We start from the raw sequence: 15016 nt of genomic DNA on the forward strand, positions 1-15016 counted from the left end.
CAGGATTTAAAAAGTATATAATCACTGCACAATGGTCTGTCGAATATGTTTTATTAGTGAGCAACACGTTTCGCCGTTTGCCTTCCTCAGGTTCGCTCTCAGAGATGCGTCATTCGCTAATAAAACAGTTCTTGACAGACCAGTGTACGGTGATATCTACTTTTTAAACACATATAATAGTTACACATTAAAATATGAATGGGTTATTTATCATTCGAATACCATTTGTTCACATCATGTTCGACCGAATGTTCAACTATCGGTTAAAAAGTGACAGCCCTAGTTGGTGTGTGTGTGTACATGCACTTTGATGGATATGGTAGTTTTGGGATGTCAGGCATCTTTTATTGAATTGCAGAATAACCATAATTGTTTTGCTTGACTAATTGACTCAGTCCAACTCTGAATAGACTTGTAGATCTCTGGAACAAAGCTTCCTTTCAGACAACCCTAGAGAGATGAGGAGTAATGACTGAATAGTCGGTCAAGCTCCCAGTGACCACTGAAGTGGTATTGTTCAACTGGTGCAATCTCTCTTTGGCCCGGCATCACAGTCAGACACCCCTCTACGCCTCTAGCTGACCTTGGTGCAATCACTTCACTGTCACTTGTACATTTGGGTTGGTTTTGGACCCAGGTCCCTTTGAACACTTGGACATATTTGTTCCGGCCGCCATAAGACTACATAACGGACCTGTTTGAAGTGCATTAATTATTTACTACTGATAGTAGCTTGTTTTGTGACACTTTATTTGATTAACTGTTGTCATCAGGGTTTTATTATATACGTTCACAATTTCCTGCTGCACATACAGTATGGTTTTATTATATACATTCTTTATATTGCCTCTGCTCTACTGTACCCTCTGTACCTGTCCAAAAGTAGAACTTAGAGTGATGTATGTGCATGGTTGTATGCACACACACACACACACACACACTGACTGACTGACTGACTGACTCAACTGTCCTTCCACAGATGAACTGCAGAGGGCAAACCTAGAGCCTGGTGACACAGAGGAGGTGATCCACCACCTGCACAGAGAGCTACTGGAGGCCCAGGAGTTGGCCAACACTGGCAAGCAGAAATGCTTGGAGCTGCAAGGTATGGTCTTTCACCATGATTACCATAACTTGTCAATAGTACCACTTTATATATATATATAATTTTTTTTATTTGGGGGGGGGGGGGAGAGAGTCTTGGTCCCTGTGGGCACGTGGACCCGAAACTAATTGAGAAGATGGAATCATTTAGTTGTTGATGACTGCTATAGAATAGGTAGGAATGTAAGGGAAATGCAGTGTTAGTCAAATCATTTTTTTACCTATTTTATTGTAGCTTTTGCCACATAGCTCACTGAATTGTGGAATTATGGATTGATTCATTTCAATTGATTGACCACCCCAAAAGTAGTGAGGTTGAAGAGACAGGAACAATGTGATGCTCAGAGTTTATGGTGGAGTGGTGGTGTGATGTCACTTGGGAATTGGTGATTGAGTTGTTTTTCCTTTTGGCTTTCCTCAGCTTTGTTGGAGGAGGAGAGGAGGACCAACCGCCAGCAGACCGAGGAGTCTGCCAAACAGATCCAATTCCTACAAAGTGAGTATCAGACTTCTGCCGCGTCTATTTCTTTGTTCATCACAACGGAAAGCTCACCGTTTCCACACCAGACTTAAAGGTCTCATCTCATCGTTTTTTCATTAATTTTGCAGTGGTCTGTAGTATTGATGAATGCCCTGTGAGCCGGTTTTGGTGAAAAAAATGCTGTCCTGCGTCTGTTTCATGTTGTTCTAGTTTGGTGGGGAAGGTGGGCGGGGAGGAACGACTGGATTTCGCCTCTAGTCATGAATATTAATGACATGCTAATGAATTCACCTCTGATTGGCTAACAGTACTGTGACGCTTCCTTCAGTGCGTCCTCATCCGATTCTGCCTGTGCTATGCTCCATATTCAACTTTACAGTGCTAAAACCTGGCTAAAACTCGAGTCAAAACTGTTGCACAAAATGTCTTCGGAGATACAACTTCATGTGTTTGATCCTAGTATTCGAGTAGGAAGAAGAACCGCTTCCTGATCGTTTGTCGGTGAACGTTGGTTCAATAGAATGGTAACTTGCCTGTCCGCTTAAAATTTCTCCTAAAAGAGGTAACGTTAGCAGCTAAACGTTTGTGACAATAGTCATCTTGCTTTCAAGTAATAAACAGTTGGAAACGTTTTAAAATAAAGACCTATTTCTTTACACAGTCAAAAGTCTGCAATTTTCCTAGTAGATATTTTACTTCACAACACAGGTAAGCACCCTAAATGCAGTTCAGCCACTGACCTAGCCTGCTAATGCTATCGGAATAGATAGTTATGGTTTGAATTCCATGATACTATCATTGAAAGACCACTTGGTCATAGCCCAATATATATATAGATCTAAATGCAAACACACCTACCTAGCTATATTTTGCTGGAATTGTACCAGAATGCCTACAGAAGCAGAGAATGTGTGCTTCATGACTTCTCCGGTAATGAGAACTATGGCTTTGGCAGAGGTTAGCCTACTCAAGTTGTTTTCTGTCACGTATGACAGAAAAAGTAGCCTACTATAGGAATCTTATAGTATTTTGGGACTAAATATTACAGTAATCTTATAGGAATACTATAGTATTTGGACATACTATAGGTACTATAAGACTACTATAGAAAAACTAGCGGTTACAGAATATTATAGAGTTATTAGTAGTACTTCTACAGTATGTCCCAATTATTCCTATAAGATTACTTTAATATTTTGTCCCAAATACTATAAGATTCCTATACTACTTTTTCGTAAGGGGATTGCTCATGTGGTTAGAAAAATGGGCAACACCAGTACCCCTGTTGTCTGTATGACCCTGTACCCAGGATTAGAACCAGTCTGCCTTAGCATAATGTACTCCCTTCAAAATGCACTAAACATTCGACTATGACTACTATGGCCCTCTGTGAGACAGAAGATATGAAAGGTACCTTAAAAGGGACAAAAACTGATGAAACTCCTAAAACAAATATACAAAACAGGTCCATTTTCAATAAATAACTTTATTATATTTACATACAGCAGTGGTACTCAAAAGTGTGGTCCGCAAGCTCTCAAGTGTTCCACAAGTAGATGTGGTAAAATATAATAGATGAGTTGTTTGCAATATTGAACCAACTTGTATTTAAATCCAAACAGTTCTGCAACACTGATGTAACCTATGCCAGTTTAAATCATATGAATCCTCTGACACCATAAGCAAGGTGCAAAGACAATAATCAAGGTGGTTCAGTGAGAAGGCCTATTGTGTAATATACTGTTGAAGTAGGTCTACTGTTTTTTTTTTTTTTGCTAGGTGGTCCGTGAAACACTGACAAATAGTAATATTGCAGTCTATTAAAATAATGCAAACACAAAACAAGAACATCCAAACTATGCACAGAATTAACAATGTCCTCATTTTGCCAGACGATGCAGACATCTGGCCTACAGATCCTTTGTAAGATGGTGCTGGGATTATTTAGGCAAAAAGGTCTGAGTTGTTGTTTCGGCTTGTATTGTCCTGGGGATCCGAAGGGACAACACACAAAACACATTCGTTGGCTGTGATGATTCTATTACATTGCTCTTTGATTGCGCTGGGCCATAGGTGTTATTGTGGAGATGTCGCTTTCATCCTCCTCCTCCTCTTGATCAACCCGATCAACCGATTTTGTAACAGACTTTAGGTGGAAAAGTTCGTTTTTACTTACAGCCTGTGAGCCTGGTGGTCGATCGTCATGACCGTACAGAACCAGGTTTTCAGAACATCGATGCAAAACCACTTTCTAACTGTAGGCAGTGAGTGTGGTCGAAATGATTGGAACACAGAACTAATGTTGCACTACTTCGGTGGTGGTGTTCCAACGATAAATCCGAACCATTTCTTCCTCAACTCTTGTTTCTAAGGCAAGACATGCAACATTGATGTGTTATTGCCACAAATAACACAGGCACGATTTTTTTCCGCCATGTTAGCAACTTGCTGTTAGCTCCTACTAGCTGCAGAGAGACAATCCCCTAGCCGCAAAATCTTCCAGTCTTCCTGTAGGCGGTCACAAGCCAAGGTGGGCGAGGCCGTGAATAATTAGTTTCCCTTCGGCGTCATTGGGAAGGGCTCTTTCTGATTCCCTTGTTTTTCCGTGTATTTTCTTTCATTGGTTAATGCGGGCAATGGGGGTAGAAGATCGATCATTTTCACGTGCAGCATGCATATGCAACTTGGAGTGAGCAATAGTATTTCGAAAGTAACAAGTATTAAACGGTTTCTCAGTGAATGAGACCTTTAACAGCTAATTTACTAGGAGCCTGGTCGCAAATGGATAACATCCATTTCAGATACAACATCATTCATTTTTTTGCCACTTCACAGCAAAAAACAAAAAATATTTTTGAACAAATTGTTTTGACACTTTATTTGAATAATTAAATATTGATTAATGAAATGTTAATCCTTGGAGCAATGCTTTAATGTACTGTAGTCCTATGCCTTTTCCCGCAGAAGCGTTAATAATAACTAAAGTGACTGATATTTAGCAGGCACATTTATCGAAAGCAGCAGGGACTTGCTCAAACTTGTTCAAACCCGTGCCAGCCGATTATCAGATGGCACCACTACCATTGCTCCTCCACGCCTGCATTAATTCATGTCTACATTAATATTTTAAGTGACACATTGAGTCAGAGGGCTCTTTGTACAACGTACAGCATGAGTTCTCTGAGAATCAATTTCATATCCAAACAAAATTGGTATTGTAACTGAAATATGTCTAATGAAATTGATGTGGAATCAAATAAAATATAATTAAGTCTTGTGAATTAGAATTGAATCGATTCAGGGAATCAGTGACGATGACCAGCCCTATAATGGCATGAGTGTAACTCTGTGTCCACCCCAAACCATTTGGAAATGAGTCAGTGTCATTTTTCTTTATCTGTAATAGCCTGGGTGATTTGCCTTTCATCTTCTGAAAAAAATCGAGATTATGTGAGATTGTTTGTGGTTGTTCTATAGTGTCATTTTGGAGATGAACATGAACATTAATGTAAACGTTTGTTCTGGGGCTGTACAGCTCAGCTGCAGAAGCTGCAGGCTGACATGGAGACTCTAAGGGAACAGAGGGAGAACACCATCAGCAGCACTCGTGAAGAGCTCTGCAACGCCCAGGAGGAGGTCATCTTGCTCCGCCAGGCTATGGATGACACCACCCGTGAGCGCGAGCGTGAGATTGCTTCCCTTCAGGCTGACCTCAGCAGTGTTACCACTGAACTGGACAAATGGAAGCAGGCTGCCACCAAATACGAGGTGGAGATCAGCACTCTGCAGGCCAGCTTCCAGCAGCAGAGCCAGCACCAGGCCAAAGCAGCCCGGCTGCAAGGTATGCACCCACCCAGGTTTTGTCAGTCCATTTTGAGATTAATGAAAGACCATGTTGGGGCCCTTCAGAGACCTTTTAGGAATAGTGCATTGGGACATTGTGTGTATGTGTGTATGTGCCTTCTGTTCCTGAGCAAGCACAAACACATGGACATGCACAAATACAGACATATAGAATCAATTTATTTTGCTCTGCAGGGGTTTGGTTGAATTTTGAATGTGGTGTTTGAGTCATGGAATACGTCATTCCTCATTTTTTGCAGGGCCCTTAGCTGGACCTGTTGATCTGTTTCACAACTGGCGTTTAGGCACTGCACTCTTAGAGATGTGTAGACATGGTTCCTTTTGGTTTTTGAAATGGTTCCTTTTATTTTCATTTACTATAAAACGCTCTGAGGCAAGTACAGTACATAAACTTGTTGAAATATAAAGAGGTGGTAAAATCGTACTTTGCCATGTCTACCAGACTGAATCTTGACTGAGACAAGTAAGCATTTCTGTCCTCATACAGTAACTAATTATTGACTTTAGAAAGATCTGGCCAGATTTTGGTATGCCAATACCAGAGGTGAGACATAGTGGTTTGCATGTGTATACTGTGTTTCCAGTCATCTTGGTTTCTCTGTAATCAGTTTCAGAGTTGGCTGACTTTTAAAAGCTGTGTGTGTGTGTGTGTGTGTGTGTGCGCAGGTGAGCTGGAGAAGCTGCAGCAGGAGTGTGGCAGCTTGCAGAAAGAATGTGAGGGTCTGCGCTCAGAGAAGGTCTCTCTGCTGGAGAAGCTTAATCGGCTGGAAGTGGAACTGGACAGGTTGGTTTCCAGACGTGAAATCAGAACCACTGATTGCTGCCACAGACTTGCAGTCATCAAATGAAATGCCTGACAGACTGTTAGTAATGGTCACATCCCTATGTAGAGATGTAATGGTTACTGGTGTAACGGTAAACTACGATAAAATTCTTGACAATAATAATAATAACCGTTTTGATTTTAATTATCATAATTACCGCGGTGGATTACCATGGTGTGAAAAACGTGTGTGGAGTTCTTTCCAGCATCATCTGAGTAGAAAAAGGCGCACAGGCGCAGCATCAACGTGGACTTGTCATGTGTTTGAAATCAGGTACCACTGCTACGCATATTTCAGGATGACTGCAAACACAAATAAACCTAGCTAGATTTGTGGATCTGCGGTGCATTTTCGCAGGCCTACTCTCACAGGAATGGTTCTCCATTGAATCTATCAAATGTATAGGATAAGTGGCATAACACTTTTGAGATTTTGAGATTTTTTACCACTCGTCTGATATGAATGCATACAACTGCCTACTGCATCTTGGAAGTTTGTTGTGATAAACACTCATGGCATTCACGATATGTTGTAAAATATTGAAATTGTCGGAAGTTTACATAGGCTAGTTTAAACTGTATGTTTTTCTTGTCAACCATACCCGTTTCATTCATCCCGACCAGGAGGTAATGAAACATTACGCACATTCCGCTTTTGTTGAAATAATTCCTGAACGGTTTTGTTCAGAGCTGAAAATGCAACTGTATTTGACAGAGGACAGATACCAGTTTAATAGTTTGCTAGTGACAAAATTCTCTCAAATTATCAAGCCCTACAAGCCTGCTACAAGGTGTAACAAGTTACTTAAGTGCAAAGATGTTTTAAATGAAAAAGTGCTAGCCTGGCTGACACCAGATTGATCTCAAATCTCAATTGGTCTGGGGAACGCTAGGGTCATAGAATGGATGAACATTTGAATGGATTGCATTTTATTTTGTTCTCTGATGTAGACATAGAGGGTATGCAACTTTGATCTGGCAAAAATAAATGCTCAGATGTTATTTTACAAGCCCAGTTGCAACCAGATAATTAGGCTTAGTAATGCTTACTAAGGCTACAGGTTTTCAATATTAGCCATTGTTTGTCTAGCCTAGCAACAGTAACATAGGAATGCAGGACTTCCTGTAGCTGAACAGCATGGGCTGGTGTACGTTAAACTCTTACCAAATATTTTCGTAAGTACAGCAAACACATCTTTCTTGTAAACAGTTGTTTGCAGTTGTTAAATCAGTTCCAAAGAAAAAACACATCCGTGTCATTTAACTGCCCATCAGCGCAGCCATTGGTAGTGTTCAACACACTGCTAACCGTACTCTCTCTAACACATTAAGCCAGCCTCATGCTGGATAAGCAGTTGTGATTAGTTCCCGGGTTTTTGGTGATTCAGAAATCTGCTTGAAGCGCTAGGTTATCATTGACTAATTTGTCCTTGCAACAAATAGAATTATTGACAAGGACCGTTTCCTTCGACTTTGAATGAAGCATACCCTTTAAGCTGATATAAATAACGGAGCAGTTTATGACCCACTGCACATACAGTCCATGATCTCTTTACAGACAGAACCTAATATCTGTCGTCATAGGAATATTCATCCATAAGTTAGAGTACATTAGACGTGGTGGTTGGTTATTTGGGGCATCACAGCAACTGAAATGGACAAGAGTCAGTAGTATAATTTTGCTAAGAAGTACAACAGTTTTGTTGTCTCAAAAATGCTCAGAAAATTGCAAAATAAGAGGCTTTTTGTGATTGATACTGGCAATCTGTTACATTGACACCTTGTTACCTAACAGATAATCACCCTACTGTTGAATCTGTGGCTTGTGGTTCTGTTTCAGACTAAATGTGCTAGCACACTGCTACTACAGTACAGGAGGTTGTCCCTGTGCTGTGTGAATGCTCTCAGCACTCAGCACTCTTTCTTGGTAGTGTTTCTGGTGACTCATGTTGCAGACTCATGGCGTTGAGACCCTGTGTACCTCTCACCTCAGCCAGCTTTATGCTAATAAAAACATAACCTGTTGTGAATGGTTGGTTATCGTCACGCTGCTCTTTCAACATGGAAATGTTTCCACTGACCTCACAAATTGGACGCATTGTAACAGGAGGTTGTTTGATCAGCTTTGGCTGTTATGACACTCCTCTCACCACCCTACACACACACAAACACATATACACACACACACACACACACACACACACACACACACACACACACACACACACACACACACACACACATACACATACACACACACCCGTAGATACCCGAGGTCTCCACTACACCTTAACTACTTCAGTTAACGCCATTTTGGTCCCCAACAAAAGTTTAACACACCCTAAAATAGAGCCTACGTTGTTCTTTGGCTGAACTATTCCTTTAATAAAACCAGGCAAATGACTAATGGTATATTTTAAGCCATGATATTGGTTATGTTCTATGTAAGGGCTTCTGCATATGAGTTTCTAAACGTTTGTCTGCCCCTACTTTCATCATTAAATTTAATCATGAAACCTTGCAGATATATATGTATATACTGGTGAATAAATTCTGTTCGCATTTGCATTCACTTGTAACTGTGTGTGTGTGTGTGTGTGTATTTGCATGTGTTTAGCTCAAGGGAGGAGAGTGCTACACTCAGCAGCAGTCTGAATGCTCTGGAGAAATCCCAGGGAGACTTGCAGAGCCGGCTGGGCTCTATGCAGGATCAGCACCTGCAGGATGCCAGCATGCTCCAGAGCCAGCTCGCCCAGGCCGACAGTCGTACCAAATGCCTGCAGATAGAGGTAAACTGGAACAGCAAGACACAAACACAATGCACACCGTCCATACAACACCCATAATAAAGGATGCCGTATTCTCGTGGCCTTTTATGAGGAATAAATCTTATTACATTAGTTTAGGGGTTTGTTTTGCTCCTTTTTTTGCACTTCCTCTGACCTTCATGGATGCCTCTCCCCCAACTGCAGTATGAGGAGACTCAGACGCAGCTGTCAGACCTGAGGCGGCGCTATGAGAGGACCGAACAGGAGAAGTCCTCCATCAACGCTGAGCTGGAGCAGTGTAAGGTCAACCTCAAGCTGCTGCAGGAGAAGGGAAAGAATGTGAGTTCTCTTGTCTCTCTCTCTCTGTCTCTCTCTCTCTCTCTTTCACTTACACACACAGCTGATGCAGCCAGGGCTGCCATTGCTATCAACTTCTTCTCCATACTGCCCTGGGTGAGTACACACAGACACACACAAAAGATTTAGTTCTGACATTTTAATCTACAACAGCTCCGGTTGCTCCTCAGCTTTAATGTGTGAGGCTCTGATCTGCCTGTTCTTGTATGATATAGGGTAAGAAAGAGGCTCTAAGCACAAGTCTGTGTGTATGGTTGAATTGGTTCTTTGGTAAATAAATCAACAAATAGAGGTCATCTTTTATAAATAGCACTTTGCCATGTAAAAAAGTTAATATCCTTAATGACTATTCCAAAGGCCACACAGGCAGCAGATTTTGTAAGCTTAGTCTGAGTTTTTGAATAGCCTGCTTATTAGTGATTATATTACTCCAGATGTATGCTTGGTTATGTGATCGTGGAGGGCTTTTTAAACAGGAGGCAGCAGTCCCCTAAGAATAAGGTTGAAAACTGCTGCCGTCAACAAATGCAAATGTACCATCCACAGTGAGACCACTATTTCAGCAGTATGTTGATGCCTTTGCAGAATGCAAAGCTGATCAGAAATAGGCCTAGTTACATTTTGCTGTCTTATTCTGTTGACGTATGCTCACTTAGTTACACACACTGACTAAAGCGGTATCGTATCATACTGACAGAACAGGAATTTCCTAAATATAAATCAGTTTATACATGAATGTTGAATTCCTGCAGTTAACTGCAGTGTATACACAATTTAGTGTTATTATTATTATTTGCATGAAATACTGCCATGCGGTTGATTTACGATACGTCCTATATTTAAGAAACTATGGTACACACTTTCAGAGTCACAGAGGTGCCCCTGCTGGGTTGCATGGGCTTTGCACCTGTGCATGAGCTATTACTGCAAAAGTTGAAGCTGACCCAAACAAATAATAATTTCTGATTGGTGAGAATATACCAGGAGATTTTTTATTTTTTTTATTTGTTAGTGCATTTTTGTCTACTTACTTAACACTTCCAAGTCCAAGTTCCAATTTAATCTTCAGATGATACACAAACATGTTTTTTTACATGCTTTCACACACTTTTTCCAAAAATGAGCTTTCTCGCACTGGGATGCAGGGTGATTTGGTGGTGTGGATCTGCACAGCCTGTTGGTTGCACCTCAGACTTCTGCAGGGGCTGTGGAGAAAAAAATGGCTAAATATGGGCTGGGATGAATGGATAGATTCAATAACCTGAATGTTGTGACAATTTCTTGTATTAACACCACTTCACTGTCTGTGTCATGTCTGTGCTCCTTGTTGTTGTGGGTGGTATGTAGTTCAGGTATTCAACAGTGGTCTTTTTTGTGGGTGTATGCTGTTTTTAGCCTGTGTTTATCTGATAGGAGCTGTTGATATTTGTATGACCAAACCCTTCCCCCTCCTTACTTTTTATTTGCAGAGCCCTCCCTTAGCCGTCCTTCCCCAGCCCTGCCATCAGATCAGGTCTTTGTGTTGCGTAGTGTTAAAGTTGATTTTCTGTAATGTCCCTTCCTCCTTTAGCCATCCATATCGCAGCCCGCCCAAGCCATTTTCATCGGCCTTATCCTGGCTTTGCTGTACTGGTGCTACGGCCAGTTGTGGTAGAAAGGTACACGGCGCTCGTGTCGAGTCTTTTGTCTGTGTCTCTCGTGTTGTCTTCTCCCTTGTGCATCATGCTGTCTTCACCATCTCTGCATGGCCATTTGAACCAAGCTCATCTCACCCTGTTGCACACCCTACACCTCTCCACCCATCGGCTTTGCCCTAAAATCTCTCGTTGGAACTTTGCTTCATGAGGGAGAAGATTTTCTCCACATAGTTTGTCCTCCTAATCATTCACTGACCAAGTAACACCTGTTCTGTCTTGCTTGGATCATTAATGTGTGTCATCTTTTCGCTTGTAGGGAATTTGGCTTATTTTCTTCTTTTGATCATCATTTTACTCTTCCATTTTCTTTTGACTAAAATTCAACACAGTGTCTCTAAACGCAGAACACTGTGTTTGGTTTTGCATCATCATCAACTATTATCTGTGAGGCTACTGGTTCTCCCATTGGAAGTGCTCTCGAGCGCTCAAGTGTGTAACTCTGTTTCTGTCTCTCTCTTTGTCTTTCTCTTTCTCCCTCACATTGTCTCTCTGTTTCTTTTTTCCTACCTGTACCCATCTCCCTGTACCCCTGCAGCCGTATGTTAATGACCATAGTGCAAGTTGTGATAATCTCTCTCTCTCTCGCTCTGTCTTGTGTGTGTGTGTGTGTGCGTTTGTGTGTCTGGCGCTGTGTATGTGCCATGTTACAGAGCGGCTGGATGCCATGGATGCCGGTTGTTGCTGTGATGGTTGCTGTGACAGCGGCAGTTCTTTACCCCGGCCTGTCAAAGAGCACCTCCTGAGAGTGTGGCTCATGTACACTCTCCACGTTTACCCTTCCTTCAAGATGCGCGCGCACACACACACACACACACACACACACACACACACACCACAACATCCTACATACTCCATCTCCATCTGGACACTTCAGTCTCACCTCACACAAGGACAAATGCATCCCAACCCCTCCCTGGGTCCCTTTCTGTTTTGAGGCCCTCTAAGGACCCTTAGTGCAACTGTATAAAATGTAACTGTAAATATATATAGATTAAGAGGGAATAAAAGTTGTTACTTCTACAATAGAGAAAAGATATATCTGCTGTTTTTTTCCCTTTTCATCCTTTGTTTTTTTGTCATAGGTGAGAATGTTAACTTTACAATGGCCTAAAGTAGGCTTTTTTCTTGGTGGGTACCAAACTCTTGGCAAGTTCTAGTTTCCTTTTTATTATTTTATTTTATTTTGTTTCTGTGGTTTGCCATGTTGGAATTTGATGTGGTATTCCAAATAGATGTAAAAGCCAAATCTGAATCTTAACATCTGGGCACAAAGGGTGAAGTGCCTAATGTATCTACTACAGAGCTAGATGTGCGTGTCTGTGTGTGTGTGTGTGTGTGTGTGTGTGTGTGTGTGTGTTATGTGTGTGTGTGTGTGTGTGTGTGTGTGTGTGTGTGTGTGTGTGTGTGTGTGTGTGTGTGCGTGTGCGTGTGCGTGTGCGTGTGCGTGTGCGTGTGCGTGTGCGTGTGCGTGTGCGTGTGCGTGTGCGTGTGCGCACTTAATTTAACACATGCTACTTGTCATCCAAGTGCCACACAGACTTGTGCAGTATCAGTGAATTAGTATGGTGAGACAGGAGGAGGAAGCAATGTTCTAAACTCACAACATGAATCCCTCTGTGGTCTAAATGTCTGTTCCAATCAACATGCTTGTAGCACAAGTATGTCTGTGTACTCTAGCATTGTTTATTTGTATTGTGTGAGCAAAAAATGTTCCTGTCAAAGACACTACAAAAATGTAGGTAATTTGAAATTAAAATGTTCCTTGATATGTTGTTGAAATGTGGTCTGTATATCTGGGGAGTGATTCATTGAATTAATGGCATCTGTGCTCAAGCTATTAAGTCGAACAATGTCTGTCTTGCAGTCTATACAAGAGGCTGCTGAACAAATAGCTGTCAGTAGCTGGTCACCCACCCTGTGTATCTAAAGGACCATACACAGACCCTGTAGCACATCATACACCTGACTCTGGGATTAGTTTTGCCTTAACAGTGATTGAGTTCATTTCCTGTCCAAAGATGGAATTTGGATGTGGATGTTTTGATGGTGTAAGACAAGAACAATGTCTCAAAGCACAGAGATGTTTTAGTGTTAAGTTTTGAGTATGAATCAAAGACATTGACTGTGAAGGGTATATTGGAGTGTGACTGGGTGAGCAGTAATGTAATCCAGTAAAATGTGGGGTAGGTTAATATCTTCTTTGAAAATGCAAAATATATCCTTCCTATATGGGCACATCCATGAGCTCTCTTATTTAAGGAAACATGTTACATGTTTCTTACTCTCATTATCTCATTCACTACAGTGAGCATGAATATGTTCTCCGAATGAGTTTGGATACAGGTAAAGCTAACATGTAGTCACATCTATAATCTACTGATTCTATGTTATTTTGGTTTAACACTCACCTTACCTCTTTTTTTTTTGAAGACATTGATGCATCTTATTGGAACACCCACAGACTCCTCATCCTGTTGATTTTGCAGATGGTATAGAAGAGGGTATAAACCTATAGAAAGTCTTCATTGATTTATTGTTTGTAAATATGTATGTATGAATGTGTGTGTGTGTGTGTGTAAATATATACACAAAATAAAAGTTAAATATCTATAACTATCTGTTAAAAAATGTCCTGAATTACTTGAAGGCATTTAACATAACTTTATGTAAGGTTTATCAGATTATCATGTATAGTTAATACAATAATCTGAATAACTAGGAGATTTCTATTGAGTTTTTTTATTTTATTTTTTATTATTATTTAGATTGTATTCAGTTATGATTCATGTTTTCAAAATAAGGGATAAGGATGTTAATGACACGAGTTATTATTTAGGTAAATTGTTTACATGACTACTCAGACTAAGGAGGAGGAATTTGGGGACATATTTTGGATGGGTGCATCTTGAGAGGTAAAACATGCTGGCTTTCATGTGGGACACTTGATTTAAAAAAAAAAAAATGTCAGTGAACTGTGAGTTGGCATGGATGGAATACAATCACAAAAATAAATCTCATGCTGGGCTAGTTTTGCTGTTTCATACAGTTATTCCACAGGTGTTTTAACTTACACAGTACATTTTACATATAGTTAGGAACAAAATTATTCATAATCCTGGCAAATATTGATTTAATGTTGGTTTTCTCTTGACCAATATGTTTGTTCATTGTTCAACACCCATTTTTTAAATGTTTCACAAAGAAGAATATATGTCAAAGCATTTTTAATTCATAGTCCTCACCAATATAGCTGATACTGAATATTGACCTCAGTTTGAAATCCAGGGTTCTGTTTGAGAAGTATAACCCTTGTGTATAGTAAATATAAATCTTGTGACCTTCACAAATTCAGTGAAACACATGCTTTTTAGCTATGTTCAAGCCTGACCACAGGGTGGCAGGCCATTCTCAAATGGAAAATGGGTCCAACTCTGTTTCTTTTTAATCATTGTAACAACCTTTACTTTAGTTATGTGAATCATGGATAAAGGAATGTATGCGTCTAACGAGCCCATACAAATGAAGGATCTGTTGTCAGAAAAAATATGAACCTAAGAAGCTAAAATTATTGTAGTTTACAAATTGGAGTGATGAAAATGCTGTGTTTTAATGGTAAAGAAAATTATAGTGGGATTGTAAAAGGAGATAGTAGCATTCACTCATACTTTACAGAGTTCTTAGGCTATTTCATCTAAAGAGGCTAAAATGGTACTAATTTCTGCCTTGCATAGCGTGAATCATCTCTATTGACTTGCAGAGCAGTGAGCAGCTATGCCAGCACTCCTTGACTAAGGGAGGTTTTCACTTTGTCAGCTACTGACTGATCTCTTGCTCATCACAGCTCTGTCACAATGGTACTGAGCCACAGCCCTCCAACTCCTAAATAGACGTTTCTGTCGTTAACTGTCGTGTGTCGTTTAGC

At 40.6% G+C, this 15016-nt stretch overlaps 1 protein-coding gene across 6 annotated transcripts in view; it reads left to right on the forward strand.

Annotated features, from left to right (window-relative positions):
• Positions 1-12862, forward strand: part of slmapa (sarcolemma associated protein a) — an 88638-nt gene extending 75776 nt beyond the window's left edge. For 4 of the 6 annotated variants that reach the window (XM_076269284.1, XM_076269286.1, XM_076269287.1 and 1 more), the window contains 7 exons: positions 980-1105; positions 1526-1600; positions 5121-5426; positions 6116-6233; positions 8890-9061; positions 9245-9379; positions 11745-12862. In XM_076269284.1, the coding sequence (XP_076125399.1) occupies positions 980-1105; positions 1526-1600; positions 5121-5426; positions 6116-6233; positions 8890-9061; positions 9245-9379; positions 11745-11837 (1025 nt within the window). In that variant the 3' untranslated portion in view covers positions 11838-12862. Of the gene's footprint in view, positions 1-979; positions 1106-1525; positions 1601-5120; positions 5427-6115; positions 6234-8889; positions 9062-9244; positions 9380-10967; positions 11056-11744 lie in introns of all 6 variants that reach the window. The other 2 variants (XM_076269285.1, XM_076269289.1) reach the window with 1 other exon arrangement.
• The last annotated feature ends 2154 nt before the right edge of the window (positions 12863-15016 follow it).

This window comes from Alosa pseudoharengus, unplaced genomic scaffold (assembly GCF_046254945.1).
Source record: "Alosa pseudoharengus isolate Yale_2024_CS ecotype anadromous, Long Island Sound unplaced genomic scaffold, YU_APseudo_1.1 YU_APseudo_1.1_scf_5, whole genome shotgun sequence".
In the NCBI taxonomy this organism is placed as follows: domain Eukaryota; kingdom Metazoa; phylum Chordata; class Actinopteri; order Clupeiformes; family Clupeidae; genus Alosa; species Alosa pseudoharengus.